The 27,110-nt window shown below is 37.9% G+C and overlaps 5 protein-coding genes and 5 long non-coding RNA genes across 35 annotated transcripts; 4 read left to right on the top strand and 6 right to left on the bottom strand.

Annotated features, from left to right (window-relative positions):
* Positions 1 to 600: 600 nt before the first annotated feature.
* LOC124194594 (spidroin-1-like) lies at positions 601 to 12,367 on the bottom strand. 5 transcript variants are annotated; one of them, XM_046588847.1, is made up of 7 exons: positions 12,224 to 12,367; positions 11,920 to 12,121; positions 11,749 to 11,816; positions 11,419 to 11,662; positions 5,340 to 5,404; positions 5,147 to 5,274; positions 601 to 728 (listed from the first exon to the last, which is right to left on the bottom strand). In XM_046588847.1, the coding sequence occupies exons 1-7, from the start codon at positions 12,230 to 12,232 to the stop codon at positions 725 to 727; spliced, it is 720 nt and encodes a 239-aa protein (XP_046444803.1). In that variant the 5' UTR covers positions 12,233 to 12,367; the 3' UTR covers positions 601 to 724. The 5 variants fall into 5 exon arrangements, with proteins under 5 accessions (XP_046444803.1, XP_046444801.1, XP_046444805.1 ...); XM_046588845.1 differs by lacking the exon at positions 5,147 to 5,274 and having other exon boundaries at positions 601 to 856; XM_046588849.1 differs by lacking the exons at positions 601 to 728; positions 5,147 to 5,274 and adding an exon at positions 2,342 to 2,595.
* On the top strand, positions 5,274 to 7,861 carry LOC124194602. The gene is made up of 2 exons (XR_006874991.1): positions 5,274 to 6,460; positions 7,776 to 7,861. It is a non-coding gene; the product is annotated as an uncharacterized LOC124194602 (long non-coding RNA).
* LOC124194600 lies at positions 6,479 to 7,416 on the bottom strand. Of its 3 annotated transcripts, none has more exons than XM_046588860.1 (6): positions 7,394 to 7,416; positions 7,208 to 7,299; positions 7,066 to 7,123; positions 6,934 to 6,998; positions 6,759 to 6,875; positions 6,479 to 6,698 (listed from the first exon to the last, which is right to left on the bottom strand). In XM_046588860.1, exons 2-6 carry the CDS (start codon positions 7,226 to 7,228, stop codon positions 6,636 to 6,638), a joined length of 324 nt encoding a protein of 107 aa, XP_046444816.1. In that variant the 5' UTR covers positions 7,229 to 7,299; positions 7,394 to 7,416; the 3' UTR covers positions 6,479 to 6,635. The 3 variants fall into 3 exon arrangements, with proteins under 3 accessions (XP_046444816.1, XP_046444817.1, XP_046444814.1); XM_046588861.1 differs by having other exon boundaries at positions 7,389 to 7,412; XM_046588858.1 differs by having other exon boundaries at positions 7,208 to 7,406.
* On the bottom strand, positions 8,077 to 9,040 carry LOC124194598. Its single transcript, XM_046588856.1, has 6 exons — positions 9,002 to 9,040; positions 8,852 to 8,917; positions 8,716 to 8,770; positions 8,571 to 8,638; positions 8,355 to 8,510; positions 8,077 to 8,282 (listed from the first exon to the last, which is right to left on the bottom strand). Exons 2-6 carry the CDS (start codon positions 8,870 to 8,872, stop codon positions 8,181 to 8,183), a joined length of 402 nt encoding a protein of 133 aa, XP_046444812.1. The 5' UTR covers positions 8,873 to 8,917; positions 9,002 to 9,040; the 3' UTR covers positions 8,077 to 8,180.
* Positions 9,291 to 10,415, bottom strand: LOC124194595 (glycine-rich cell wall structural protein 2-like). The gene is made up of 5 exons (XM_046588850.1): positions 10,320 to 10,415; positions 10,061 to 10,229; positions 9,776 to 9,973; positions 9,632 to 9,699; positions 9,291 to 9,574 (listed from the first exon to the last, which is right to left on the bottom strand). Exons 1-5 carry the CDS (start codon positions 10,326 to 10,328, stop codon positions 9,449 to 9,451), a joined length of 570 nt encoding a protein of 189 aa, XP_046444806.1. The 5' UTR covers positions 10,329 to 10,415; the 3' UTR covers positions 9,291 to 9,448.
* Positions 11,130 to 18,725, top strand: LOC124194601. Of its 6 annotated transcripts, XR_006874989.1 has the most exons (7): positions 11,130 to 11,272; positions 11,359 to 12,168; positions 12,278 to 16,391; positions 17,298 to 17,528; positions 18,141 to 18,324; positions 18,567 to 18,612; positions 18,682 to 18,725. It is a non-coding gene; the product is annotated as an uncharacterized LOC124194601 (long non-coding RNA). The 6 variants fall into 6 exon arrangements; XR_006874986.1 differs by having other exon boundaries at positions 18,141 to 18,612; XR_006874987.1 differs by having other exon boundaries at positions 18,567 to 18,705.
* On the bottom strand, positions 15,789 to 16,648 carry LOC124194599 (putative glycine-rich cell wall structural protein 1). The gene is made up of 4 exons (XM_046588857.1): positions 16,433 to 16,648; positions 16,241 to 16,364; positions 16,109 to 16,176; positions 15,789 to 16,029 (listed from the first exon to the last, which is right to left on the bottom strand). Exons 1-4 carry the CDS (start codon positions 16,439 to 16,441, stop codon positions 15,904 to 15,906), a joined length of 327 nt encoding a protein of 108 aa, XP_046444813.1. The 5' UTR covers positions 16,442 to 16,648; the 3' UTR covers positions 15,789 to 15,903.
* Positions 18,726 to 18,929: 204 nt separating the features above from the next.
* LOC124194584 lies at positions 18,930 to 23,720 on the top strand. 14 transcript variants are annotated; one of them, XR_006874951.1, is made up of 11 exons: positions 18,930 to 18,944; positions 19,023 to 19,102; positions 19,168 to 19,268; positions 19,327 to 20,515; positions 20,759 to 20,829; positions 21,398 to 21,506; positions 21,574 to 21,736; positions 22,078 to 22,490; positions 22,556 to 22,687; positions 23,020 to 23,154; positions 23,346 to 23,720. It is a non-coding gene; the product is annotated as an uncharacterized LOC124194584 (long non-coding RNA). The 14 variants fall into 14 exon arrangements; XR_006874952.1 differs by lacking the exons at positions 18,930 to 18,944; positions 19,023 to 19,102; positions 19,168 to 19,268 and adding an exon at positions 21,808 to 21,968 and having other exon boundaries at positions 20,408 to 20,515; positions 22,078 to 22,326; positions 22,429 to 22,490; XR_006874954.1 differs by lacking the exons at positions 18,930 to 18,944; positions 19,023 to 19,102; positions 19,168 to 19,268 and adding an exon at positions 21,808 to 21,968 and having other exon boundaries at positions 20,408 to 20,515; positions 22,075 to 22,326; positions 22,429 to 22,490.
* Positions 23,721 to 24,421: 701 nt separating this feature from the next.
* Positions 24,422 to 25,090, bottom strand: LOC124194589. Its single transcript, XR_006874974.1, has 3 exons — positions 24,849 to 25,090; positions 24,669 to 24,786; positions 24,422 to 24,452 (listed from the first exon to the last, which is right to left on the bottom strand). It is a non-coding gene; the product is annotated as an uncharacterized LOC124194589 (long non-coding RNA).
* A 722-nt stretch (positions 25,091 to 25,812) lies between these two features.
* Positions 25,813 to 26,769, top strand: LOC124194590. 2 transcript variants are annotated; one of them, XR_006874976.1, is made up of 4 exons: positions 25,813 to 26,109; positions 26,169 to 26,217; positions 26,400 to 26,636; positions 26,695 to 26,769. It is a non-coding gene; the product is annotated as an uncharacterized LOC124194590 (long non-coding RNA). The 2 variants fall into 2 exon arrangements; XR_006874975.1 differs by having other exon boundaries at positions 26,169 to 26,636.
* Positions 26,770 to 27,110: the final 341 nt, after the last annotated feature.

Below are 27,110 nucleotides of genomic sequence, written 5' to 3'. Positions count from 1 at the left end.
TCAATCTTTATCCGTTATTATTGCTTAAATTAAAAAAATTTATGTTATCACACCTTTTAAAAAAAATTTTAAACCCGCTTCCCATTAGATTTAACAAGGCTGAAATGCCTACAAAACTCAGGTCCAATGTTGATAACAGTGCCAATAATTCCTCCATTTCGAGCGCTGGAGATGGAGTAATTCCAGTTGCAGAAACTTTCCGCATCCCGGCATTGCCCGTTCCAAAGCTCCGTTTGATTTCCTTCAGGAGAGATTATAACTTGTTTTACAATTTTTTATTAATATAAGTAAGGCCCGATTCTTTATAGAGTGGTTAAAAATTGTCATTTTATTTGGTGCTGCAAGAAAGGACGTTTTCTTGATTTATTCTTTTTGGACAAACGTCCTTTCAAAACAATGGTCGGGGAAGGGTCAGAGAAAGAAAGGCCACGTAATAACGTGATTTGTTCGCAAAGTTTCTCAGTAAAGTTAATAACATGCAGAAACAGATTGATGCTATTAAAGTTTTTGTACGAAATTTTGATCCCATAGATAAAATAGCTAATGTGTACCAATCTGATTCAGTTCGAAACCGAGCAATGAATGACTCAAGATAAAAGATTATTTCTACAGTTTTATTAACTTTAAAAAGTAGAAAAAAAAAATAACAACAAAAGAAAAGATCGATATGAGTGTGGTAGTTAAACAGTGATTGTTTTATGTTGACTTCAAAGGTGATTCAGGCTTATTTCTTTCCAACACTGCTTCCGCTTCCCTGGCCGGTCGCGCCGGCCTGACCAGTGAAGAGGTTGAGTTGTGCTGTGCCAGTGCCGGTACCGGTTCCAACTCCTCCGTTCTGAGCGGATGAGATGCCAACCTACGCAATAATTTTCGTAAAGGTAAGACATTTTGTCAAACATTGTCAAAGTGAATGAAATTAAAAATTTCTTACGCCTGATGCAGAAACTCCTCCGGGTCCAGCGTTACCAGTTCCGGCTCCAGCACCGCTTCCAGTACCTTTTTTTAAAACCCAAAGACGATTGCATTTTGTTCTCTGCATTCAAGTAACAAAAAGCAATAAAGCGACTTACCACCGAATCCAGGGAATCCACCCAAACCTGGTTGTGGGAAGCCGCCAAACTGATTGCCGAATTGATTGGGGAACTGTGGTCGGGCCAAGGCAGCAGCCAAGAGAACAGCAAAAATCAAAGTAACCTGAACAAATCAGAAGAGAAAACAAAAGTCATTAAGGATTATTGGTTTTAATATCAATGGAAACCAATTGACTAAAAGGTACGTGAAATTTGCTTTACCTTGTACATTTTCAAAGTCTTTTAGCTTTACTGGGGCTGTAGCTTAGAATTTAAGGTTCAGCTTTCGTCTGACTGGCATAAGCTTGCCGAGCTGCTTTTATACACTGAACGCGGCAGTGTTCCCTCCAAGTGTTGAATGCCGCTTTCAGTCAATTTGGTTCCGACAGTACTAATTTTGTCAAGACAGAATTACTCCGCCTTCCTTCTTTTTGTGTACTATCGGCGTCAAAACGACGAAAAGCGGCATTTTCATCTTGAATCGACAGAACACTGACGCGGATGGCGTTGCTTTAAAAAAAAAGGGCTGGAAGGCAAATCAACCTCCAACTCATGGCCATCTCTATCTTTGATTGCGTTGCCATCTTATAGACACCTGTTATCTGCGTTCGCCAATAAGGGCCGAGGATATCCTCATACAGTAACATGACCGTTTTCGGCGTGTAATATGGGAAAACCCGACCTCTTTTCTTTGCACAACCTAATTCGTCTAGATTGACATAGCCTTCAAAGTAATACAAATTAGTAGTTGCGCAAGTTGACAGGTCCGTACTGCGTGTAGCCGTGTAAAGTTTTAAAGCGAAGGGATTGGGGGCGATTTCTGCGTGACTGTTTTACCTCACTCAGTAGTGTTTATGCCAATATTCGGTTCATGATTCTGATCACGATCAGTTTGATTTGTATCTTCTAAGGGAATTAGATTTTAACTATGTCATGCGCTATGTCAAATAAGCAAAATGTTTTGTCTTTGGCTCAGTGTAGGATTTTGCTTGTATAGGAAATTAAAGGAAATTACTCTTTATCAAATGAGCCATTATCTTATAATGACTTTATAGTAGAATGTATGTAGTATGTAGTATGTAAAACTGAAGAATAATATTTGTTACTTATCTTATATTGTTATTTATCCTCTTCATCATAACCGTTAAATTCTAGGAGATGTATTATACTGGATGCAATGGACAGTATTAACATTAATAGAAATTTTAGGACGTTTGTTAGAATAGTGTCCTTTAAATAAACTAAGCCAGAAAAACCGCAAATACAATAAATGTGTGTGCCTTTAGGCTACCGATTTAATGACGCCAAACAATTTCAAAATTACAAGTGTGACATATAACAATTTATGCTTCATATAGTGATGCTCAAGAAGTGAATTTGATTAAGACGATATAGTTTATTTTCCAGAGCTGCTTCCAGTACCGGTTCCAGCTGCTGATGCCTCTCCGGTGAAAGCATTCAAAGCTGCGGCACCTGTTCCAGAACCAGTCGCCGATCCACCGTTTTGTGCACTCGCGATGCCAACCTAGTAATAAAATTGTTTTCCATAAATTAGATCATTTGAATAAATAATGAGCCAAAGTCAATGATTCTTACTCCTGAGGCAGAAACTCCTCCCGGTCCGGCGTTACCCGTTCCAGCTCCAGAACCAGAACCGCTGCCAACTTTATGATTGCAAAAATAAATTCATAACTGGTAATCAAAAGTTTTCAAAACTAGTTAAAGTAAATCAGTATATTTATTACGATTGAATCCAGGGAAAGCCAGTTGTCCTCCGACCGGTTGTCCAGCAAAAGGCAGTGCAGCTCCACCCAGAAGAGGAGTTGCTCCATTTCCAGCAAACAGGGGGGCGGCACCACTACCAAATCCTGTGCCAGTTCCAGTGGCTACATGTAAGTGAAACGATTATTTATTAATGTTTAGACTCAACACGGATAAGTCCATACTAACTAACGACAAGCTGTTAAAAAAGAATACAGCGTGATTCGAAACTATAAAGCGTCACCTTGGAAAGTTTGAGGACGGGCAGTGGCCACCGTGAGGACGGCACACAGTGCGAATGCGATCATCTATAAAAACGAAAATATGGGGAAAAAGGGGAAACATTAAGCTCATTTGAACAAAACATTTAGCTCATTTGAACAACTCATCTCAAGGTTTTTACGTACCTTGTTCATTCTTGTGGTTTTTCGGGGCTGAGGTTGTTTTCTGTTTTCAAAAGCGCTTGGAGTCTGTCGTCCGATGAGAAGAGGAAGATTCGGTTTTATACCCAACGTCCGTTGAAACATGGTTCTCTACCTGGCCTTGTGGTTTTTCCCTCCAGCAACATGCGTGTGTGTATACAAACACACATCGCTGGTTCCAGTCGGTTGTTACTGGTTTGAAAAGACGCTAGAAACACGTGAGCTGGCGGGATTCCCTTACGTGAAACTGATGTTGTGCAATTATTAGACTTGAGTTTTCACAACTGGATCGCCGGACGTAGTACACTGATGGATTGCCTCATGATGAAGCTGTGACTTCCGGGTTCAATTTCGTTTGAGAAAAACCGAGAAAGCAAAAAAAAAAAAAAAAAGGAAAATTAGCTAGACGCGTGATCACATTTCAAATAAGCAGATTTGTAAGTTTGATAAAAAAAAACCTGTTGCGAGTCTTTTGAACTTTCGTAATTAAAAATCTTGTAAGGCAATGACCAAAAAAGAATCAAGCTAGAGAAACGATTGACCGGTTTTATTTGAGTTCTATTTTCATTCTTGTTTCTATTCTCTATGGCATCGCAAAGGGACGGTTCAATGTCATGGCACCAATAGCAACAAAGTCGGTTGCCTTGTTGCTATGGGAGGAGTTCATCGCCACAACAATAGAGGAGAAATTTGGTCACGTTGTCTAGTTCTGAGAAAAGAAGAAATTCTGATTACTTCAATCGAGTGATGGAATGATTTGAAATTGAAAGATTTCTCTTTATTCAGCTCGATTTTTTCGTGTATTTGTGTCGCTGCTATTTGCGTAACTACAGCAACAAACAAACAATCCTTGACCGGCTCGTCCTCACGGTGTTTGTTTTTGTTTTTTTTTTTTCAAAGAGCAGGTATCGGCCAAGTTTCGGCGCGAGAGACCGCAAAAGACTATAAGACATGGGCATCCATCCAGATGGAAGCGGATAGCCAAGTCATGTTCCTTATACAGCAGCAGTCAAACCATTCCTCACCCGTGACAAAATAGGGCTAACCTTGAACACGGCAACAAACAACAGCACGCAACTTCTAGGAATCGTCCTACCCTACCGTGAAAATATCGTGCGGTTCTACAACCTGTACGCACTTTTTGATACGCAGTAAGGAATAATTAATGGGCCGGAGGATAAAAAAAAAGACTATGCTGAATCGTTGAATATATTTGCATTTCGTGCAGCACGGGAATAGAAATTAAACATGGTTGCTATCAAAGGGGTGGGCCTTATTTTAAAGTAACTTTTCTTGTCAGATAAACTCCGATAACAAAAGCTAGAAGGCCAAAACTCGTGAGAGCCTCAAGGAAAACGTGACACCGTTTGATAAATAATCCAACACTTTGAGGGAAGGAAAAGGGTCAACTACCTGACCGCTGTAATGATATTCAAATATCATGTATCGCCTAGAATGGTTAAATCCTGTCATTTCTAGCTACCGTGTTAAGTTTAAACGGCGGAATAATATTTTCTGATTGGTTTTTTTTCTTCGTTGTGATTAGTTTTTGCACCGAAGGCAAAATACTCTATTTTTTTTTTTAATTTCAAATTTATTAACTCTGATCACCTAAGTTGATGAAATTCTTCATTGTTTTCATGGTTGTGATATTATTAACTGTTGTTAATTGTTCTTTTACAATTATCGATCAAGTTAATCTTATATGATGATTATCCATTCAAATTCAATGTTTATATGAGTAGAGTGAAACTTGTTACACACGGAACTTGCCTTTTTAAAAGCAAATGTATTTCGTAAGAAAGATAACACAGGTAAACAACACATTTAAAGGTCTAGATCAATAACATTGTCAAGAAAAAAGAAAACAGTAAATCAATCATTCAGGCTTATTTCTTTCCAACACTGCTTCCGCTTCCCTGGCCGGTGGCTCCAGCCTGACCAGTGAAGAGGTTGAGGTTTGCTGTTCCAGTGCCGCTACCTGTACCAACTCCGCCGTTCTGAGCGGATGAGATGCCGACCTAAGTCAGTGATTTTATTAATTGATGATTTATTACAGAAATAATGACAATTTCAAATTTCTTACGCCTGATGCAGAAACTCCTCCGGGTCCAGCGTTACCAGTTCCGGCTCCAGCGCCGCTTCCAGTACCTTTATAAAGAAAATTTATAAGTTGATGAAAGTTTCGAGACTGACTTGGCTGACAAAGAAACTTACCGAGTTGGGGGAATCCGAAGCCACCACCAAGAGGACGGACTGGACGGTTTCCTCCGAACTGAGGCCTAGCAACAGCAACGGCCAAGAGAAGAGCGAGAACCAAAGTAACCTGACGAGATACAGAAGATGAAAATTACAAATTACAGGTAAGAATCGCACTCGCATCAGACTATGCACATCGCAAAATTTACCTTGTACATCTTGAAGTGTTAAACTGCTTTGTTGGGATGTGTAGCTAAGAATGAGGTGCAGCTATCGTCTGACTTTGCAGGGTGTGCAGTCCTGCTTTTTATACGATGAAGGAATCAACGGGAGCTAGCGTGAGCATTAATAAAGCGCCCGGGGTCAATCGTCCTTGAATTCATGGCCGGTAATTTTGCACACATAACGTGACATCCTTGTGTTTTCCCCAGTTTGCCAATAACGGGTTAAACTAGACTGCGATTCATCAACAACATTTTAACTTGACAAGTGGGAAGTATTCTAATTCTAAAAACATTTTCCGCCACTTTGGCGAACTCTTCCATTCTGTAATTATAACCTCAGTAGTTAATGGCTTTGTTCCAAACATGTGTTGTTGACAACAACCCTGCAGCTGGGCTGGAGCGTTGGCCTTTTTGCACTTGCGTCCGTGTGTTGCTCACACACTTGTCTTTGTTATTGCGTCGCTCTTTTAGAATAGTTACCGAGTTTATTTCAAATGATGAGTGACTCATTCAGTGGAACTTGACAGCTGTGCACTTATTGGTCGGCAACTGCTAAATTCCGGTTTAATCCACAGGTTCGTTGTATGGGGCATGAGTCGTGGCAGACTGGGTCGTTCTTGCTACCCAGGCGCAGGTCGTCGTATTTTTCGTAGGAGCTTAATATAATATAACATCGTAATGATAATGTAATTACGATATATTAGGGATGCAAATTCAATCAATTTTTCCTGCTTCAATGCCGAACAGGACGATAGGGAAGGTGTGCAGCCTGCCTTGTCTCCAAGTAAATCTTTACCGTATATGTAGTTGAGATAAAAGTTTATTGCGGTACACCATAATTGAAATGATTGCAAATGTAGCAAGATTAAACAATATGATTTGTAAATGATTCGCAGCTCATTGCCCCGCGCTGCTTCCTATTCCTTGACCAGGAGCTCGTGACTAATCAGTCAAAGCGCTCATTGAGCTTTGTTTCCAGTACCTCCGGAACCAACTCCGCCTTTTGGAGCGACCTTACCGACCTTTAAAAGTCCAATATGTTTGTGATATTCTTTTATAGATAACACTAGAAAATATCTTACGCTTAACCCAGAAACTCTTGCAGCTTCTTCTCCTTCTCCATAACCGCCACGAAGATCCGGAAATCTTATTTCAGCGATGACAGGAACTGCGTTGTTCATTTCCGCTAAGCCAGCGGCCTATCGAATTATTTTAATCGTAACATTTTTGTAAGATGTATACCTTCTGAAATCTTACGCGTAAAAGAGATACTCCTCCTGGGCCAGCATTACCAGTTCCAGCTCCAGAACCACTTCCAGTACCTTTTTTATAAAGATTGCATTGAAAATGATTGCGAAGGTTAAAATGTTGGCTAACAAAGAAACTTACCAAGTTGTACTGGTTTAGCCGTGACGCAAGCAAGGGCAAGAGTGCAAATCAAAGTAACCTGTAAAACATTACAAATTTATTCCTTTTCGATTTCAATTTTTCTATGCGAATGGGTCGAAAATGAGAGAAATGAACAACTTACTAATAGTGAACGGCGACTCATGGTGACTCGTACTAAAGAAAATTTTCTTTTTTTTTAAGAAAAAGTTCTAATTTTTTATGAAGCAAGCAGCTCTAACAACGAGAAAATAAATATTGCATGATTTTATTACAATTTTTAGACTAGGTAACAGGACTTAAGTTTGGATTAAGATTTGACTTACAGTACCTGGATTCACCGTTGATCACGAATAAGTGAAAATGTTCAAATTGACTGTTTTTATAGGGAAATTGAGACATGGGTTCAGTGCCTCACCCCACCTGTACAGTCGTGTCGCGTCTGCTATACATGAATATGACTCATTGAGTCATTGACATTGTTGCTCATTTCACCGTTTTTTTTACGTAGGTTTGTGTTCTACTATATTGGAATTCTTGTCAGCACGCGATGAAAACGAAACGGATGTTTTCTGGTTAATTGTCGGAGATAGCAAGTTCTCCAAAATTGTCATTTGTTTGCAGAAAGTCAGTTTGAACATAAAGATGCGAACGAACATTTTTGGGATATAAACAGTGATTACAGCTGAGTTAAATTTTTTTTTCTTTTACAGATGGTGTCTGCGTGTGATGGTTGGATGGAGTGTCGCGTGAGAAAAAGAAGCGTTCATTCGGCGTGTCAATCAGATTGGAATGTTGGTGACATCTGGATTTGGAGTCATTTCATTTTTGGTGAGTCGCGATTAAACTTTTAATTTGCTATGCCCACTGTTACCCTCTTAATTCCCCCACTTCAAAGACAAATCACTGCGCTAAATGTTCCATTTCAAATCTTGAACACAAAATTAATGTAATTTAGTAGGCGTGTTTGGTTTTTTGCATCTGCCGTGTCTTTAAGGAAATTTGTACCGTTTATACCAGCTAGGTTAAACATTTATTGCGGTACGCCATAATTTAAATGATTGCAAATAATAGCAAGATTAAATAATGAAAAGATAGATTTTTAAACGATCCGCAGCTTATTTTCCAACACTGCTTCCGCTTCCTTGCCCAGTTCGTGCCTCGACAACATTAGCGTTGAGTTTTTCTGCTCCAGTGCCACCGAGACCAAATCCGCTATCCTAAGCGGTTGAAGGCAACGAACATTTTTCACATACGTTTAACGATGTAAATAATACTTGACAATATCTTACGCTTGATCCAGAAATTTTTGCAGCTCCTTCTCCTTCTCCATAAGTACCAGAAATAAAAGATCCTACTTCAGCGACGACAGGAACTGCGTGGTTCGGTTTTCCAAATCCACCATTACGCTGTTTAACTCCACCGTTGTGAGTGCTTAAGCCGGCGGCCTAACAGAAACATTTTAGTCGTAACATTTTCTATAAAGATAACGCCTTTCAAAATCTTACGAGTGCTGCAGTAAAACCTTCTGGGCTAGCATTACTAGCTGCTGCAGCTCCGGCACCATTTTTAGAACCTTTTTGAAAGAAAGTCATTATCATTAAAGATTACGATCGTTTCAGATGGAAAATGAGGGCTGACTAAGCAACTTACCGGGTAGGGATTCAGCAATGGAACAAGCAATGACAAGAGTGCAAATCTTAATAACCTGTAAAACGTAACAAGTAAAAATTAAAAATTAAATATTTCTATGGGAATGAGTCGAAAATGAGACAAGCGATCAACTTACTAATAGTGAACGGCCACTCATGATGAATCGTACTAAAGAAATGTTTTTCTATGATGCAAGCGCTGTCTACAAATAATAAAATAGATCTTAGACATTATTCAATTTTTAGACGGTAAACAGGTATTCTGTGTAGATAAAGGTTTTACTTACTTGGATTGACCGTTGATCACGATTGATTAAATATGTTCAAATCGTGGGTCGTTTTTATAGGGAAATCGAGACCCGGGTTCAGTGGCATACCCCAGCTTTGTTTATTGATCACTTATTCACTTTGTCAACTGCAATTTGTTTTGCATTTGTTGATCTAGTCGTCGAAGGAATTCAGATTTTGATGTCAATCAGTCAATTACCTTGTTGTGACATCTGTGAATTTACCTGATTAACCAATCAGGATTGTGTTAGGCAAATTAATAGTGGGCAACCAACAGACGTGCGGAACTTTCCTCTTTAAGAAAATGTATTTTTTAGGAAACCTTTCACAGCACAGATGTGTCAGGATAGTAATACATCGACAAGATAATAATACAGAGATTTCAGTAGTCAAATAAGAACATTGCCACGACTAAAAAGACCACAGATCGTTAATTGTGTAGTAGTTTATTTTCCAAAGCTGCTTCCGGTACCCTGTCCGGTCGCGCCGGCTTGACCGAAGGGACCAAGGAATCCTGTTCCGCTTCCGGAAGCTGTACCAAATCCGCCATTCTGAGCGCTTGAAATGGCAACCTAAACGAAGAGTGTCATCATTATCAATTCAATTAAAGGATCAAAATGAATTCTTACGCCTGATGCAGACACTCCACCAGGGCCAGCACTTCCAGTTCCAGCTCCACTACCCGTTCCACTACCTCCTGTGTAAAACAACACGGGTTATGTGACGCCAAATGTGCATGATTTTGACTAAAGAAAACAGTTTCTGTTCATTACCGAAACCAGTTGCAGGAATCAAGGCACCGGGTTGAGCAAAGCCTCCCTGTTGCAATCCTGCAGGTTGTGCGAATCCTCCTTGTTGATATCCCGCCGGCTGAGCGAATCCTCCTTGCTGATATCCCGGTTGGGCGAATCCTCCTTGGTAGTGATTTTGCTGAGGATAACCACCAGGGTAACCACCACCAGGGTAACCACCTGTTAATGAATATATTAATAATTAATATTTTAAATATAATAACTAATATTCATATAGTATAATAATTATTATTATATAATAAGTACCTTGGTAGTATCCGGGCTGTGGATATCCGCCGTAACCTGGTTGAACGTAGGCAGCTCCTTGACCGAATCCGGCCGCACCGCCGTGATGGCTGCCATGGTATGGACGGCGGCCATAGAATTGTGGAAGAGCCAATGCTGAAGCCACGATTAGAGCGAGCGTCACGGTTATCTGTCAGAGAAAATTCAAATTGGAATGTCATTTAAAAAGTGTTGGAGTAAAACTTAGTGTAAATGTTAGAGTCTTAAAAGTTAAACTTACCTTCAACATTTTGCTGGATGTGGATTGAGATAGTGTTCGTATGAGGAGGAAATGCTATCTGACGAGATGATTGTTCCGCATTTGCTTTTATACACCGTGAACGAAAGCAATAGATCAACGAAATGCTTGAAGGGTGTGCAAATTAAGTGATTAACCTTGAAATTCACGGCCAGCGATTTTTTTCCCATCATGTGGCCATGTGCCATCAACCCTCGTCCGTTCCATTGCGCTGGAAAACTGTGGTATGGGGGGGGGGGTAATTTTTGTTTCCTGTGCAACAAGGAAAAGACTCTCGATAGAATAGTACTTAACAAATTTAAAAATAATTTCTTTGTTTATGTTATATACTAATAGTAGTATACCACACAAAGTAAGGCGCATGACGTGGAACCAAAGTCATATGTACTCAAGGTTATTACTACTATTTTACAAAAATATTGCCGGTGTTATTTTATAAGAAAAATAGTCATCTTTTAATTTTCTACATTAGATTCATCAGTTATAATCAGGCAACGAATAAGACAGCTGCTTTTATAGGAAATGACATTTTTCTGCGAGTGCGAAAATGTATATTTTAGTTTTTTGGGCGAAGACTTTATCAGCGATACAACATATTGAGTTATCATCAATTTCATTAATAACATTCACAAGCATGCACATTTGTAAGCCATGATGGGTGCGTTTATTTCCCAAAACTGACTCCGTCACCCGTACCAGTGGCTCCAGCCTCACCCGTAAAGGTGTTGAGAGAAGCTGTTCCAGTTCCGGTTCCGGTACTCACTCCGCCATTCTGTGCGCTTGAAATGCCGACCTGTCCGGATATTTCCATCGAGTTAAGAGTTTCGTAAAGCAAATCGAATCAATGCATCATGTTTATCTTACGCCAGATGCAGATACTCCTCCAGGTCCAGCGCTACCCGTTCCAGCTCCAGAACCGGTTCCAGACCCACCTGGTAATAATACCACATGAGGTGTTGATTGTAGGTGTCAGTTGTTACAAATAAATTGACATCCTATCTGTTTGAATTACCAAAACCAGGAAATCCTCCGAATCCTGGCTGAAGGACTCCTCCTTGTTGGAGACCGGCTGATTGGAGACCCCCAAATCCAGGTTGTTGGGCATATCCAGGTTGTTGGGCATGCCCACCTTGCTGCAAAGCTGCTGGCCTACCGAACCCTCCGTACTGGAGTCCAGGCTGACCGAATAAGCCTTGAGGTAATCCACCGCTGCTTCCGTCACCAGTACCAGTAGCTGCAGCTTCGCCTGTAAAAGTGTTGAGATTAGCGGTTCCGGTGCCGGAAGAAGTACCAAATCCACCATCCTGAGCGCTCGAGATGCCGACCTGTTGTTGGCAAACGTAAATGCAACGTAAAAGGCAAACTTTGCTGTTTTTCCAGTGGTGAATTATTCAAGTCAATTATTTCTTACGCCTGATGCAGAAGCTCCTCCGGGTCCAGCGTTACCAGTTCCGGCTCCAGCACCGGTTCCCGAGCCAGCTGTTTAAAATATTGCAACGTTAGCACTTAGCACAAATATTCGAAAAGTAGAATATTATTTTGGAAAGCGACACTAATAAACAAAATGATTGTCTTTATTTACTTAAAGCAGTGGGCCCCAGGAAACCGCTTTGCTGGAAACCTGGTTGTCCAAATCCACCTTGATAGTAACCAGGCTGCTGGCCGAATTGCTGGAACCCAGGCTGGCCGAAGCCGCTTTGTGGATGACCGTGGCCACCACCAAACGGACGGTAACGTTGCGGCATAGCCATGGCAACAGCCATAAGAGCAAGAGTTATAGTAACCTGCCGGACAAATCAAAGACAGAGTTGAATTAATGTCGAGCTATTTCGTAAGTTATATTGACATTCGGTTAATAGCATAAAAGCATTGATGGATTTGATTACCTTCAACATTTTAAGTGAATATCCTTTATCGTTTATATTGAATTGTTACTATAGGAACGACGAGATTCGACCATCATATGACTAGACGAATCAGCCAACCTTATGCTTTTATACGCTCGTTCATACTGCCCGCCGACCACCAAAAAGGCTTGAGGCCTGCAAATAAACCTTGATATCACGGTCGAAATTTTTTTGCTCATCACGATTTCTCAAACCTTTTTTTCTTTCCTTGCGCAAGACTGACTTTTATCGACACGAAATCGCCTTTTTGATTTTCTTTCCTAGATCTGCCGTTTGATATTACAAGATAAAGCTTTGAATAGCATTATTTTTACATTTAAAATTATTATTATTATTTTTTTTTTTAATTTTGGTATTCATTTCCCCTCCAAATTTTATGTCAATTAGATTGCGAAAGTAAAACAACATTCTTGGCAACTCAGGTGACAGCAGACGACGCAGACAGAAAAGCTCGTTAGTTTTTACGTTCATGGCTAGTTGACACACTTGATGACAGTTTTTTAATGTTTGCATCGTGACATCTCCGATGTCACCGTCTGTATAAGGTTTCGTGTATAAAGTTTCGAAGAACCCATTGTCTTGCTTCGATTTCTTCCTACTCAACAAGTTCAAACTGGTTCGTATTTTAAACATTTGGCTTCAATTTTATTGTCTGCAAAAGTTGATGTGCAGCCCGAAACTTTTTAGCGTGAAAGAAGTTCTTTATTGTAGGGCGGATGCGGATTTTTATCTTGAGTTTTGAAGGGCACCTACAACTTTGGTTATTTTTCGTGCTGCTCTTTTTATATCCGCACTCTCGACCCCACAGGGGATCCTAAAGATTTATCAAGCTCACGCATGCACGATTGTTGCATAAACAGTTGCTTAGCGTAAGAATTGATAATCGAGTTGCTCGTTTCTTTTCTTTTTTCAAGATTTATTCTCCTTTTGTTGGGTTTTCTTTTGGGCCCCACAACGGTAGAAGGCCATCGACCGGTTCCAAACAAAGCCGTACACTCGGGTTTTTCTGTATTATTAAATATTCAACCACCATAATGGACGCGTGTTGTCCATTGATGGCAATTACTGCACTCTAGAAGCTAAGTTAAGTTTGATAGTAAAAGGATAGAATGGGAGGGCTGAAAAAAGTTAATACAAACAGGAAAATGGATGAGAACCACTTTTGACTTGGAACTGCTGCGAGATGAATTGATATGTTTACGGTGAACGTCAATGAGTTTTCCAGCTCGTACATTTCGATTCAAAATAGTAGGAAAGACTTGTCTAGCCTGAAAAACCTGTTTGATCTGGTTTGAGCAGGTTACAGCCCGATGCACGCACGCACGCACGCACCCAAATCTTCTTCTCTTTATTAGAATGGACGTTCGTAAAATTTACAAATGTGTAAAGTGTAATGGAGCTCGACCAAAAAAAAACCCGGCTTTGTTGATGCTCACCACGTGTTGTTGATATTTATTATACCCGAACGGTAGATTCCCAAAACTTGTTGTTAGCTTTTGCCGTGATCAGATTTCATCAGACACAATGTTGCTTAATTCAAAAAAAAAGATGAACAGTCATCTTTTTCTGCTTTTTTTGTTGTTGTACCAACTTTGATTAGATTTCTTTGTAAATTGCACTGCATGACAAGGTTTTGGCTATCTCATGCCCGTTCGTTTATTTATTGAATTCCCTCTGTGATTTCATTTCTTGATTGTTGTCTGCGATCGCTCGTGTTTTCAAGGGCATTCCAGCCGTTACGCAGCAGATTTTTGAATTTTATTTATTTATTTTTTTTTTTCCTTTTGTTTAAATGACAACTATTCTTTGGCAGGTTGCCTGCATTTTTTTAAGGACACTACTTTCCAATGAAATCTCAGGTTACTGGGGACGAATTGAAATGATAGCGAATATTCAAATTTTGGCCTGGGTGGAATATAAAGAACCTCTTAGCTGTAAATAGCTTTAACTTGACTAGATGATAAAAATGCAGCCAACAGAATCCGTTTGGCTTGGATCACGGCCTCGATTTTAACACTTACTAAATAACTCTCCGCCCTGGTTTTTACAAGATTTGACACAAGTTTGAACAAAGTGCCTTTCACCTTCGACTTTCTAATTAGCCGTTAGCGACCAAGTTCTTTCCTAGTTTCAGCGATAACTACAATTGAAGCGCAAGAGAGATCGCATTCTGAGAATATTACAATTTTTCTTTCCATCTTGTTAACTTCCTCGACTCCCGAAAAGGTAGCCCCACAAACATAGCCTAGGCAAGTTTCAAATCCGGTTTTCTCAGCGAAGGTATTTTGAACCCAACAAGTTTGTGAGCCAGCCAGGTGAGGAGTAAATCAATGCAGCAGACTACGGTGAATTACAACATTGGGTTCAGAATTTGCATATATGGAAATAATAAGCGCAACTATCCGCCTGTATTAAGGCACGCGCGGTCAGCAGTCATTGACACGTTATTTTCTAGTTTTGGTGTTGAGGCCTTAATCTATCGATTCTGATCACGTTTCTGACATCGATAACAGTGGTTTTATGGATGTGAAATGTCTCGTATGATTATATCTTAAGTGCGCCATTACAATTTTTAAAGGATGGATACTTTTTTTCTAGTTCCTTTTTTTATTGTTATCTTTTACCTGAATTAAAAAGTGATTGGGGAAATACCCAAGACTTAAAAAAGAGAGGAAATGTTTTTTTCTTGTTAAAGAAACATCAAACAGCGATAGTTTGTGGAGACAAAGATTGCAGGAAAAACTGCGCAGTTATAGGCACTCTCTTTTTATTTATTCGCCTCGTAACTGTGAATAATAGCAACCTTGATAATACATGTATTATCATTTAAATGCCATTGTATGTAGCTGGGAAAACCCAACTGGTGAATTTCACTTTTGCCTAACCCAACATTTATTAAAGTACGTCCTTGCTGTTGACGGTCGGTCCTCCACCCTTCGTGCAAGTGCAGTTTCTCTGTAAAACTCTGTGAGAAAAATATCAAATCATTTCTGAAATGAAGTTTAGCTAGGTTCATGCCTTTAAGGCGATATTATATTCTGTATGGATTTATTTTAGTTTTTGATTTCACCGGTAATTTTGGCAACGAATTCAGTTTCCTCGTACAGTATGTTTTTCTTAACACTAGGTGTCACCAGGAAGTTTTGTTTTGTTTTGTTTTGTTTTAAAAATTGGGCGGTTTAAAATAAGGAAAGCTTTTTTCGTTACATGACAGTTGACAGACAGTTTCTCTTGTTATTTCATTTCATTAGGCAATTCTTTACAAATAATAATTAGTTGGATATGACATTATTTTAACAGGTACGAAGCTACTTTATGTTGATATACTACTAGTTAGGTTGACTTTAATGGAAAGGAACTACTCTTAACTGATTAGGTAGTTAATCAAAGTTGCCAATAAGTCTTTTCTAATTTTGGTGTGGTATATCCTAATCTTGGGAGTAGAATATTGCCGAGACTTCTCAGTCAAAAAGAAAAGAGCCAGGTCACTTTTTACGAAATAAATGCTGTACATCCTACACAGACTTACACACAGCATCCCAACTTGTGTGACAAAACAATTGTATTTTATACAAATCAAAAATATGAAACATACAGTAGTTGAATTTAAATGCGCATGTCTTTTACAGAAAAGCAAAAACAAATTAGCCATAGTCAGTTTATTTTCCAAAGCTGCTTCCGGTACCCTGTCCTGTGGCGCCAGCTTGACCGAAGGGACCGAGGAATCCTGTTCCGCTTCCGGAAGCTGTACCGAATCCGCCGTTCTGGGCGCTTGAAATGGCAACCTAAACAAAGAGTGTCATTATTTTCAATTCAATCAAAACGAGTAAACAAAAGTCATTGTTAATCAAAATGAATTCTTACGCCGGATGCAGACACTCCACCAGGGCCAGCACTACCCGTTCCAGCTCCAGCACCGGTTCCACTACCTCCTGTTGCGGAATTGGGGTTAAATGGGATTCTAAACGAAAATGGATTCTGAATGGTGGATCTTACCGAAGTTATTGAATCCGCCGAATCCTCCAAAACCTGGCTGCTGGAAGCCACCAGGACGGGGACGGAAAGGTCGCTGTGGCATAGCCACGGCAACAGCCACAATAAGAGCGAGGATAAATGTTACCTGTTTAACAACGAAGGAAAAGGTTAGGTGAGTCATTTAATTTTTATTGCACTGCTCGTTGTGTTTACCTTGTACATTGTGAAATGTAAAAGTTTTCTAGTTTTTAGTGTTGTGGATAAGATTCAGCTATCGTCTGACACTTTTTGAGTCCGACGTGCTGCTTTTATATGCTGACGGGGGGGTTGGCATAGACCAGGAAAAGGCCTGAAGGTGAATCGACCTTCAAGTTATTACAGTGATAATTCTCACTTGACATATGCTGCAATCTTTTCGGAAATCCCAGACTTTCCTATTCGTAGGAATAAAAGATGCAAATTATGTCTGGTAGTTACTTATTATTTTTTTTTTTTAACTGATAGAGAGTAGGAAGATTGTTGTTCGAAATATGTATTTGCTTCTAGCAATGCCACACGGTCGAAAATCACAATGATGCTTATATGTTGGCTTTCTTAAAAAAAAAGGTCTAATGCGCTAATAGTCTTCCACCTTTGTAAAATTTAAAGGGGTAGTTTCAGGTTCAGCCTGATTAAGTGGTATTTTACAAATCTCATGTCTTATCTTTCAAATGATAGCGACAAATGACGTTGTAATCCGAACAACCGTGATCAAGCAGTGAGCAATATCATTGTGAATTTCAGATACTGTTCAACTCTCGATTTTTAGGACACCCGTAATATTACAGCAAGTAACAGTCGGTTTTTATTGGCCAAGTAATGCTGGTTATCCTTTTTAACTGTGAAACCAGTGACACTAAATTTAAAAGATTCATCTCACAGCCATCGATGTTTATTAGTTTCACTCAAGTAACAAAACTATTGGAAAGGAATTGGAGCACTACGTATGGTTATTATTTTAAGAAATGTGTTGAGGAATTGAAATAGAATTGAGTTGATGGCTTTCACGATGGATTCAAATATTTGTACAACCTTTCAGAAAAGTCGTGAAGACGTGCAGCAAAGCTGTTTTCCACAGCTGCTTCCGCACTTGCTTGGCCGTTTCAAAAGGATGAGCGCCACCTCGACCGAAGGGACTGAGGGGAGTCCCGTTTCGCTTCCGGAAATTAAAATTTGGTGCCAAATCAACCCTTCGCGTCCCTTCGTCCAGCGCTACCAGTTCCAGCTCTTTCCGCTGACTAGTACCGAATCCAGAATCCCCTGATTAAACGTGAGTAAAACTGTAACGAACATTTGTCTTGTTTGGTTTTACTTAGTTTCAAGCGGTTTCAAGTTAGAAAAATAATTACTTAACTTGAGCTTTGCAATGGAGTATCTGGGAATCGAATTTGGTTTTCGGCTGCCCGACTGATTGGGCCGAGTTGCTTTTATGTAACGAATGCGGAAGGAAAATTGCCCTTGAAGTCATGGTCATCAGTTTTACTATCACGTTTTTTTTTATTTATTTTTATTTTATGTATAGTAAATGTTTTGGAAATCCTTCGTCCGCCATCAACTAGTAGCAGTCTACACCGTAGATTGTACAAGTATTCGTATCGATTATCTTATCATCTGAACAAAAATTTGGGATAGTTTTCTCATAGTTTTAGCACAATGGTTTTAGAATGCGATTGTTTTGCAGCGCAAATAACTAGTAAAGCCTTGAGCTGAACCAGTTTTTTTTTATGTAACAAAAAAACTCCGCATTTCGAGAGATAACAGATTGCACTAGTTGTAGAAATTACGTGATTTAATATAATAGACTTTAGACTTATAGTCGTTTCCACTCATCTCTCAAAAGATTGATTACGGAATTGATTAAGAATAAATTCTTTATCATTAGGCATGAGTGGGTCGAGTGAAGAAAAGGGAAAATGCAAAATTGTAGTTCCAGATGAAACCGTTACTCCCAAACTGGTGGAACACAAGACCCCAAAAGCGGAGTTGATTATCTCCCTGGATGAACTTGATGTCAGCAAATCAAAAATCAAGTTGAACTGTGGCTGCTCCTTGGTGCTGGTGTCCAGGTGCGGAAGCATAATGCATAATTTTATTTGTGTTTTTGGAATAAATTCAATGACATTTTTAAAAATGTAAGTTTCTTTAATGATTCTAGTGCCTGCATGGTTCATTTTTATTCTCATATTGAATCTACTTGAAATTCTTAATCTACTTTCGGTTTCTAAATTCCTTAATATTAATGAAAAGTGTGTAAATATTCGTGTGACGCCGAAAAGAACCCAACATTATATTTTCCGTCCGACTCTAGGGCGTCTAGGCGTCCGTGGTGCGTGGATGCTAAGGGCTGTCACTAGGTGGCTAAATATTTCAGTGTGTTTAGGGATTGAATTATTATTATTCTGCCCTGTGTATTGGTATTTTAGATAGGGGACGGGTGATCAAAGATAAATTTGTAACACCTTTTCTTAATCCCTGAGGGTAGTACTTGTACTACCAGAAGGCATTAAAGTAAATGCGGGTGTGTGTGTGTGTAGGGGGGGGGGGTGTGGGGGAGGTACGCTGTTCTGGGCCAGGCTTCCAGAACCTTTAATTCAGAATCAGAATAAATTTATAGAAATCTAAACTACTCCATCGATTTTCTTCAAACTTTTTGTGTAAACTTACAGTAATTTATCTCAGCGGATAGGTAAGTTTCGATTCATTTGGTAATACTAAATTTTATTTAATTTTATGCGGATTTAGTCATTAGCTTTTTGTGACTTAGGACAACCACAACATCAATTCGATTGTCTGTTTGTTTTGTTTTTGTTTTCTGATTTACCAGTTACCGATCATGTGAACATGGTAAGCTTGAAATTTGTAATTATTAAAGTAACGCATAATTTCAATATTCCTGTTTCGATTCTCAGGCAAACGACTATACTATGGATTACCTTATTTATGATTGTCATTGTAATGGTTTCGCATAGCTAAATGCTTCATGAAGGGTAAATCTGCGCGATATCATTTGGTATTTTGAGTTTTCTTACATATTTTGTATGCCTAACTAATTTTGTTGTGATGTCAAGGAAAATGACCATCAAATGGATTTCTTGATTTTCATGGTAGTGCACTAAACCATTTCTGTGAGTCACTCACTGATATCAATATACCATACGATGAGTAGACATCATGCATGGTAAGCACTGAAATAATTTACCATATTGGTAATGCCCTAACGAGAAATGTTAGATTTTGACTGTTAGGCTGGTGATTAGACATTAGACATGGATATGTATCGTCCTCACCTAAATTTGGATGTGCACATGTCTGTTTCAGAAAGAAAGTTAAGGACAGGAGAAGATGAGCACATTAGCTCAGGCATACCAGTGATTTTATATCTACGTTGATTGTATCTGTTAGAAAAATGGAAATGTATTTAACATTGGATTTTAACTGAATAGTCGTATGTGTAATATTTTTCAAATGCAATCATTGATGTCATAAAATCTTCGAGAGCTGTGCCGTATCACGACAGAATTGTTTACCGTAAATCATACTTTTGAAGGCATTCTTGTAATCATTGTTAATTTTTTCTCATTTTCTAATATACCACCGTTTTAACTCTTCGTATACTCGCTTTTCCGATTGCATAATGATAATACTTAGCACAAAAACAATTCTGTAGCGGTAAGATCCTCTTTTTTCGCGCCTTTTTTGGGGGGGAAGGGGGTATAGGGGGTAGATATTTATGGACTTGACTACTTGAGTGTAGTTATAGCTTGACTCGCTCCGGAAGTATTCGTTCCGTGCTGTCTGTCAAACAGGTTGATTTAGATTTACTTCGAATTTTGCTAAAAGATGCCACCAAAATCAAAAGAGTGTGTTTCAAGTAATCAAGTCCAAAGGATAAAAAGCGGAGTAAAAAACGTCAGCAGCTTAAAGCTACCAACCAATTGTGAACAGAATAACATTATGGAGAATAATCTTAGAATTGCTCAACAAAATTCTTCCGAACTACAGATTCAGGTGATAAGTTTAATAGAAAATTACAATAAAAAAAATCTTACGAAATTCCTACATTTTAATTGTTCTGAAAATAAGCAAAAGCTTTTAACTGATAGTGATTAGTCATATCTTGCCCGTTAATACCCGAGGGCGAACCTGGAAGGGTCTTGTTTCTTTGGTCTAGTTCTTTTCATCGGAGACGCTGTCCGTGAAGGTTTGGTGCAGTCTTACAGGAAACTCTCTCACCTGACATTTTTCGGCTCATCAATGGTAAGTCCTGTTTTTATTTTATGAGGTTATGGAATTAAAATATGTGTTTGGTCAATTTACGTGTTAACATGGCTATCAATTTTGACTTTATACTTTCCCCCCAAAATGTCGTCTCTTTATGCATGTTGCACGTCTAAAACAGTAGAAGTAAAATGTTGATTAACTAAGAAATAAGACTTTCTTAGAATTAAAATCTTTGATTTAGTTTGTGATAGTAATTGAGCTTTTATTTATCTTCAACAGCCCGATGAAGATCATGAAGTCCAAGCTTCTTCATAGCATTATGTGTACTTGATAGCTGCCGTGGAATTAAGGTTAGTCTTTAAGAGGGTCTCTACTTTCTAATATATTGCGAGACAAAATGTAAATAGGAAATCTGAAATGGAAATGTACTCGTAGGATAAATCAAGAGTTAGCATTTTGCCTAACATGTGTCTGTGTATGTGTGCTGCCCATGCATCTTAGTTAAGAATTAATTGAAGTTAAACTGTTTAACATTAACTTGATTTAAATAAAGTAACTATTTCCTGCTTCCAAACAAGACCGCGTTTATGAAGAGATCTTCATCAGCTTGACTGCTTGTAGAGATTTGCAATTTTATGGGTCGGAACAGAAATTGAAATTCCCTGTCTTCTTAATAATCCTAAATGAAATCTTTGTGATGTGATAATCTTCGGCTAGCTTATTGATTTATTTACTCAAGTCAATGTAAATTTGAAGTTAATAGCTGCCTCAACTAATAAATATTTGATTCCTTAATTTTACAGTTGCAAGCTTATGTTAAACTTCTTTGTTAGAATTTGAAAATTGTATTTTGAAATCTTATTTTTCACGTAATCAATGTTATTGTTTCATAAATGTTCTTTTGCATTGTGCTTATAGGTTTTCATGGACGGTTTGATTGAGCTATTTTGCTGTGGCTGTTTGGGGTGCAGTGGTTCTCCAGTAGAGATGCGTTGGAATGGAGCTTGTGCAGACTTGTTGTTTAATGGTAAATGAATTATTTCAATTCAACGGAAAAGATAATTGTTTTGTTTTAGTAATCGTATTGGCTTCAGAGTGTGTCCACCAGGGGGCAAGTTCCTGGTTTTAGCAAATTGGCAACATGGCAAGCTTATGCCGCTGACGTCATTTCTGTTACGGATGCTGTGCTGTCAGTTACTGTGTTCGTGGTCAGTCAATCAGTCAACTTTAACATTGTTCTTCACAAATATTCTCTTGGTAATTGAGGTTTTAATTCATTAGGGCTTCTGAATGTAAAAATTTTCACAAGATTTTTTTGACAATTCTAGGTATATTATACTATATTTCCATCTTGCTACTTGTAGATTCATTATCAAAATTTGAATGCTGAGGTTTTTAAAAACAGTGCGAGAACTTAAAGTTAATTCCTACATTCTTTGGGTCTTGCCTGTGGTACACATCTGTTCTTGTCATTGGAAGGCTTTTCCCCGTAGGTTTGGTTGGCTATTTGTTGTATAGTAAGAAATAGGAAAAGTTTATTTACATTGTCACTTAACACTTTGTCCATTGATATTGATTAGGTTTTTTTTTTCAAGTAGGATTAAAGGATTGGTGAAGTTGAGCTTTTTCAAGGCAGTCCACTTCGTTTGATTTGTTGCGGCCAGCTGGTTAACGGTGTGGTGAGCTGTTGTATTAAGACTGTGTGCTGTTGTGAAGAGCTTCTGCATGCAGTCTGTGGTGCTGGTGGTCGAAGTGCTGCATGCTGTCAATGGAGTGTAGTGCTAGCTTTAAATTTAATGAACTCACTGCTGTAACACTTGAGTGTAGGAATCATTCATTTTATTAATGTGAGCTTGAGTTAGAATTTCAGTTCTTTCATTAACTTTTTTATCATTTTTTTATCACATCTCAAAATGTTATTTGTTTATTAAAGTTCTTTTGCTTGTTAGGTTTCCAAAGTCAGTTTTGAGTTTATTTTGGTGGCTTTATTTGGTCTGCAGTTCATGTTTGGGTAAGAGATTTCTTTCATTATCTTTAGAAGAATTTGGCAAACTTAAAGCTGTATTACTGTCACAGGTGGTTTTGTTGCAGCCAGTTGTTGAAATGGAGTTCCATGTCAAATTGAGCTGCAGGTTTTGGAAGCTATCTACCTTGCTGGTGTCATCCTGAAGTGGAACAGAAATGCAGTCGTCTTGGCATCTTGCAATGGTAATTTGATTGTGATATTGGGTTGTAATTTGGAAAGTTAGGAATTTCAATTTAAATATCGTAGTGAGTCAAGAGTTTTTGTGAAAATAGTTACCTGCCTCAACAGCTTTTTCTTGTTATTTTCTTTTCAATATAACTAGAACATGAAATTCCATTTCATTTTACAAAATTTTGATGCAACCTAGTCTTGTAATTCAAATCATTTGCTGCTGCTTGAATTTGATCTTAATTTTAATTTAAACTTGACATGGCCTCTCGTTTTTTTTTTTCATTATGTTTTAATATCTGGTACAGGTTTATTTTTAAATGTATGATATCTCTTTTCACAACAGGACTCATGATGATCTGATGTAACTGCCTTGGTGATAATGATGATCAACCTGCTGTATGCAGTCCATGCTGCTGGTGTTCTCCAGAAATATTGAAGCAAGACTTGAAACAAAGCTGCAGGAATATTTGTAGGAATGGTAATTTGGCTGATTTTATTGACTTTTACTTTGAAAATGTATTGTTTTTTTTATAATACCGTGTTCAGTCACAAGTTCAACTCTAAACTCACGCAGGCGATAAGCTATAAGATAAGATTTTGTGGAAGTGATTTGCATTAGAAAATTTTAAAGTTTCTGTTTACTTGATTTAAAAAAATGTTTTCTCACAGGATTCTGAAAATGTTCAGCGGTTTCGTACGCTGATTTCTGTTCAAGATTTCATCCTGAATTGCGCTGAAGTCCTTGCAGTAACTGATTCCGGTACCATCCTGATGTTGCAGTGCCGATGAAATATTAGTTGATAAAAAATTATCTGTATTTGTGTTACATCATCTTTATGTGGTAGAAGATATTGATGATTTTTACTTTTCAGAATGATGTGTTGCAACAAAAGTTATAACTGTGGTAATTCTAGATGTTGTAACCACCTCAACCCTGATTAGGTCGTAACTTGTTTGTGTATCAAAGTCAAACCTGCTATCTTTGTTTTACTTGTAAACTTACTATCGAAATCTTTTTTTACATAATGTTATGTTACAATAAATGAAAAAAAAAAATATTTTCTATCTAAAACATTTATTACAAAATTTAAAATAAAAGAAACAATGAATTAAAATATTGAAATAAAATTTTAAATAATAATTTTTTAATATTTTTAACTGGAATTCTTTAACTTTAAATGAATAAAATTAATTTTAATTGAATTAACTTTAAATGAATTAAGTTAATTAATAACAATATATGTATCAAAATTGTTGGAATTTAATAAACAAAGCCTCCGGTACAACCCAAATATTTTTCTGTGCAAATTTTAAAGCAATTTATACCCAAATAAAACAGACATACTCCTTTTGTCTCTTTTGGGTGATAAACTGCTTTTGAAACTCGCACATAAAGTCGATCAAGACAGGAGGATACACTGCCTTAACTGACTGCACTTGTTTTATCTAACAACTACACAATTTATCAGTCTTGAATGACAGCATTCTCTTGAATTATAGCATCCCCAATGGATGAAGTCCATGATAAGTAGCGAAGGATTTACCCTGTAGACAGAGCGAACATTTATTAGTTTGACAATAATTTTCAACAATGTTTGAGCGACAGAGAGTAATACCTCAAATCAAGCTTAAGGAAGTAAAAAGGGAGATTCAAGGGAAGCAGCCAACAGGTAGCTTGTTGACTGTCAGTCAGAGTCAGTCCTCAGTCCTTTTTCTTCAACATGACTTTTCTTAAAGTCTGTCATGCAAATTTAGAAACCATGTGTAGTTTCAAACCTGTAAATAAAAAACAAGAAAATTAAGTCACATTGTTAATAATTTGTGTCATCAATGTGCTTGACAACTATGATCTAAAAGAATAATTTAACAGTAATCAGTATACTGCAGTTGAAATCGTCTAATAACATTAGAAAGACGTGAGTGCAGATCAATACTTTGAATACATGTTAGACTGCAACAAAGAAAGTTCTGTGACATGACAAGTGAACTTACACATGAAACCACCAAACAGTTAGCTAAGGTTCCCTAGAAGATGGAATGAGAGATTGGTCCGTGATGGGGTTGGTGATATAGCAAGTCAAATTCTTACAGCAGATAATTATGATGAATCCTAATAAAAGATGAGAAGATTGTACGTTTCAGCAATACTGTAAAGCTAATGTTGGTAGTTACCTGTGTCATTTCGATGGCACATTTTGAACAAAATAGTCAACGGTAGGCTACGTTTCCTTCTGTCAGTTGATGAGAAACAACACTAAGGTTATCCAACATGTACAAGGAATAGAACACATCACAGACAAGTTACAAATGAAATCACTCGAATTAACCTATGTGTTCATTTGTAACTTTCGAAGAAAATAGCTGTAGCTGAAAATAGATTTAGACAACGAGTCGCCGAGTCCCATAAGCCCACATCTGTCTCTATATCCTTCACGCCATCTATTAGACACGTCCAAAACTGACCGGCTTTAGATAGTCACTAAAGTCACAAAAATAATCAAAAAGACCATTTCTGTTTGCTTAAACTGGGCAAGGAGACTTAAGAATTGTGCAGAGAACAAAGCTCACTTGCTAGTTTTATGCAAATTTTCCGGAAGTATACCGGAAGTAAGCGATAGCGCCTCAACCATTGAGCTGCCGACCAAATAAACCAAATATTCGTGATCTACGTGAAATTTGGGGTCGATTAGATGTGATTTAAACGAAATCCAGATTTTGGCCAAAATCGAGAATTTTCCTGAACTATAGTTCAGGAAAATTTTCAAAACCGGAAGTACGAAAACGTACAAAACAAAACATGAACTTTACCTCAAATTTTACGAGGATCACGAATATGTGGTTAGTTTGTACGTCGAATGAATATTTACTGAACTACTGACTGAAATAAGAAAACCGGAAGTAGAAAAAAAATACCCATAATTAAAAATCTAATAAGTGAGCTTTGTTGCTGAAACAGAAACTGACAGTTATCACCCAAAATTTTTTTGAAGTAGCATTAAGAAATCGCTACAGAGATGTGCAAAGTAAACGTAACTAAACTGATGCTGACAGGTAAAAAATGATCAAAGGCTATATGCCGTCTAGTGTCAGAAAGAAGAAACGTTTAAATTAAAAGTAACATGAAAACAATGTCTGCTCTAGCTCGGTGCACTCAATTGAAAGAACTGACAAACAAAGGTAACAAATAACTTTAATACTCACGTAATAACGTTCTCCTTGCAAAATTTCACCAACAAGCCACCACACACACACAGCATCACAACAGACGAAATCCCCAAGGTGATAATGGACGCCAGTCCAACTTCTACACTAAGGAGAAGGCACTGAGGGCAGTTATCCGTTCATGTTCCTTGTCTGCAAGTGAATCCCGACGTTTCAGCACCTAGGCAACAGTGCTTGGACAGTGGATTGCTGGTTTGAAAAACACCAGTTGGTAAGGTAAACCTGCCCGTTATTCAGAATGTGTTTCTATTCATCGTGGCATTCTACTAGGCTACATACTACAAGGTAACAGCAAATGTAAAGTCAATCATAAACGATGGTGAAGATGAAAATCCTTTCCACACTACCCGGCCTCACAACAACAGCATGTTCTGGCTCATGTGATCCTCACACTAGGGACTTCTGATTGTTTTGATAATCACCTGTATCACCCTTTTAGCTTTATTCCCGTCATTCTGCACATTACCTTACCTGTGATAAATCTTTCTTTTCTTTCTGTAGGTTTTGATGGCCATTGATAATTGGAGAGCAGCATTGGAATGTGACAGCTTGTCTGGGATAAAAGCACTACTAATTTAATTAGTTTAAATAACACAAAATTTAACTAATGATTCTTATTGCATTCTTGGCTCGTTTTCAGAAAATTTCAGCTGAAGTTTACCTATGTGCAAACAGAGAGAGTACAAACAGGACAATCCGGTGCAAGCTGTCTAAAGCCAAATAGTTTCTATGTGCAAGGTACTTGTTTTATCCAGCATTTAAAATTATTACTGTGGCATTTAATAATAAGTATTAGATTTCAGGTTAACTTGTTGCATACAAGTTGTTGTAAATCTTCAAAATATTGTTGCCTTTCCCAGATCAAATTCTATGTTGCTATTTATTTTGAGGACAATTGACAGACAATGCTTCTTTGAATTTCTACTTAAGTGGTTGCTGTGACTACATTTTGCTGAGTTCTCATTTAGAAAATTGTAAGATCTATAAATTTGAGGTTTTGCTTGCTAACATTACAACATGGTTAAATCTACTTATTTTAGGTAATAATATGTCGCCGCTGGCATAATGTTTGTAAATCGATGAAAGATTGTTGCAATTGAAGATTGATAAATTGTGTTGACGTAAAGATTACTCAACAATTTTTAAGTAGTTTATCTATACGTGTTTTTTTTTAAAGAATTTTTCAATCTACATAACCATGTAAATTTTACA

This window comes from Daphnia pulex, chromosome 5, assembly GCF_021134715.1.
Source record: "Daphnia pulex isolate KAP4 chromosome 5, ASM2113471v1".
Classification (NCBI taxonomy): Eukaryota; Metazoa; Arthropoda; class Branchiopoda; order Diplostraca; family Daphniidae; genus Daphnia; species Daphnia pulex.
This window is presented reverse-complemented; position numbering and strand designations above follow the sequence as displayed.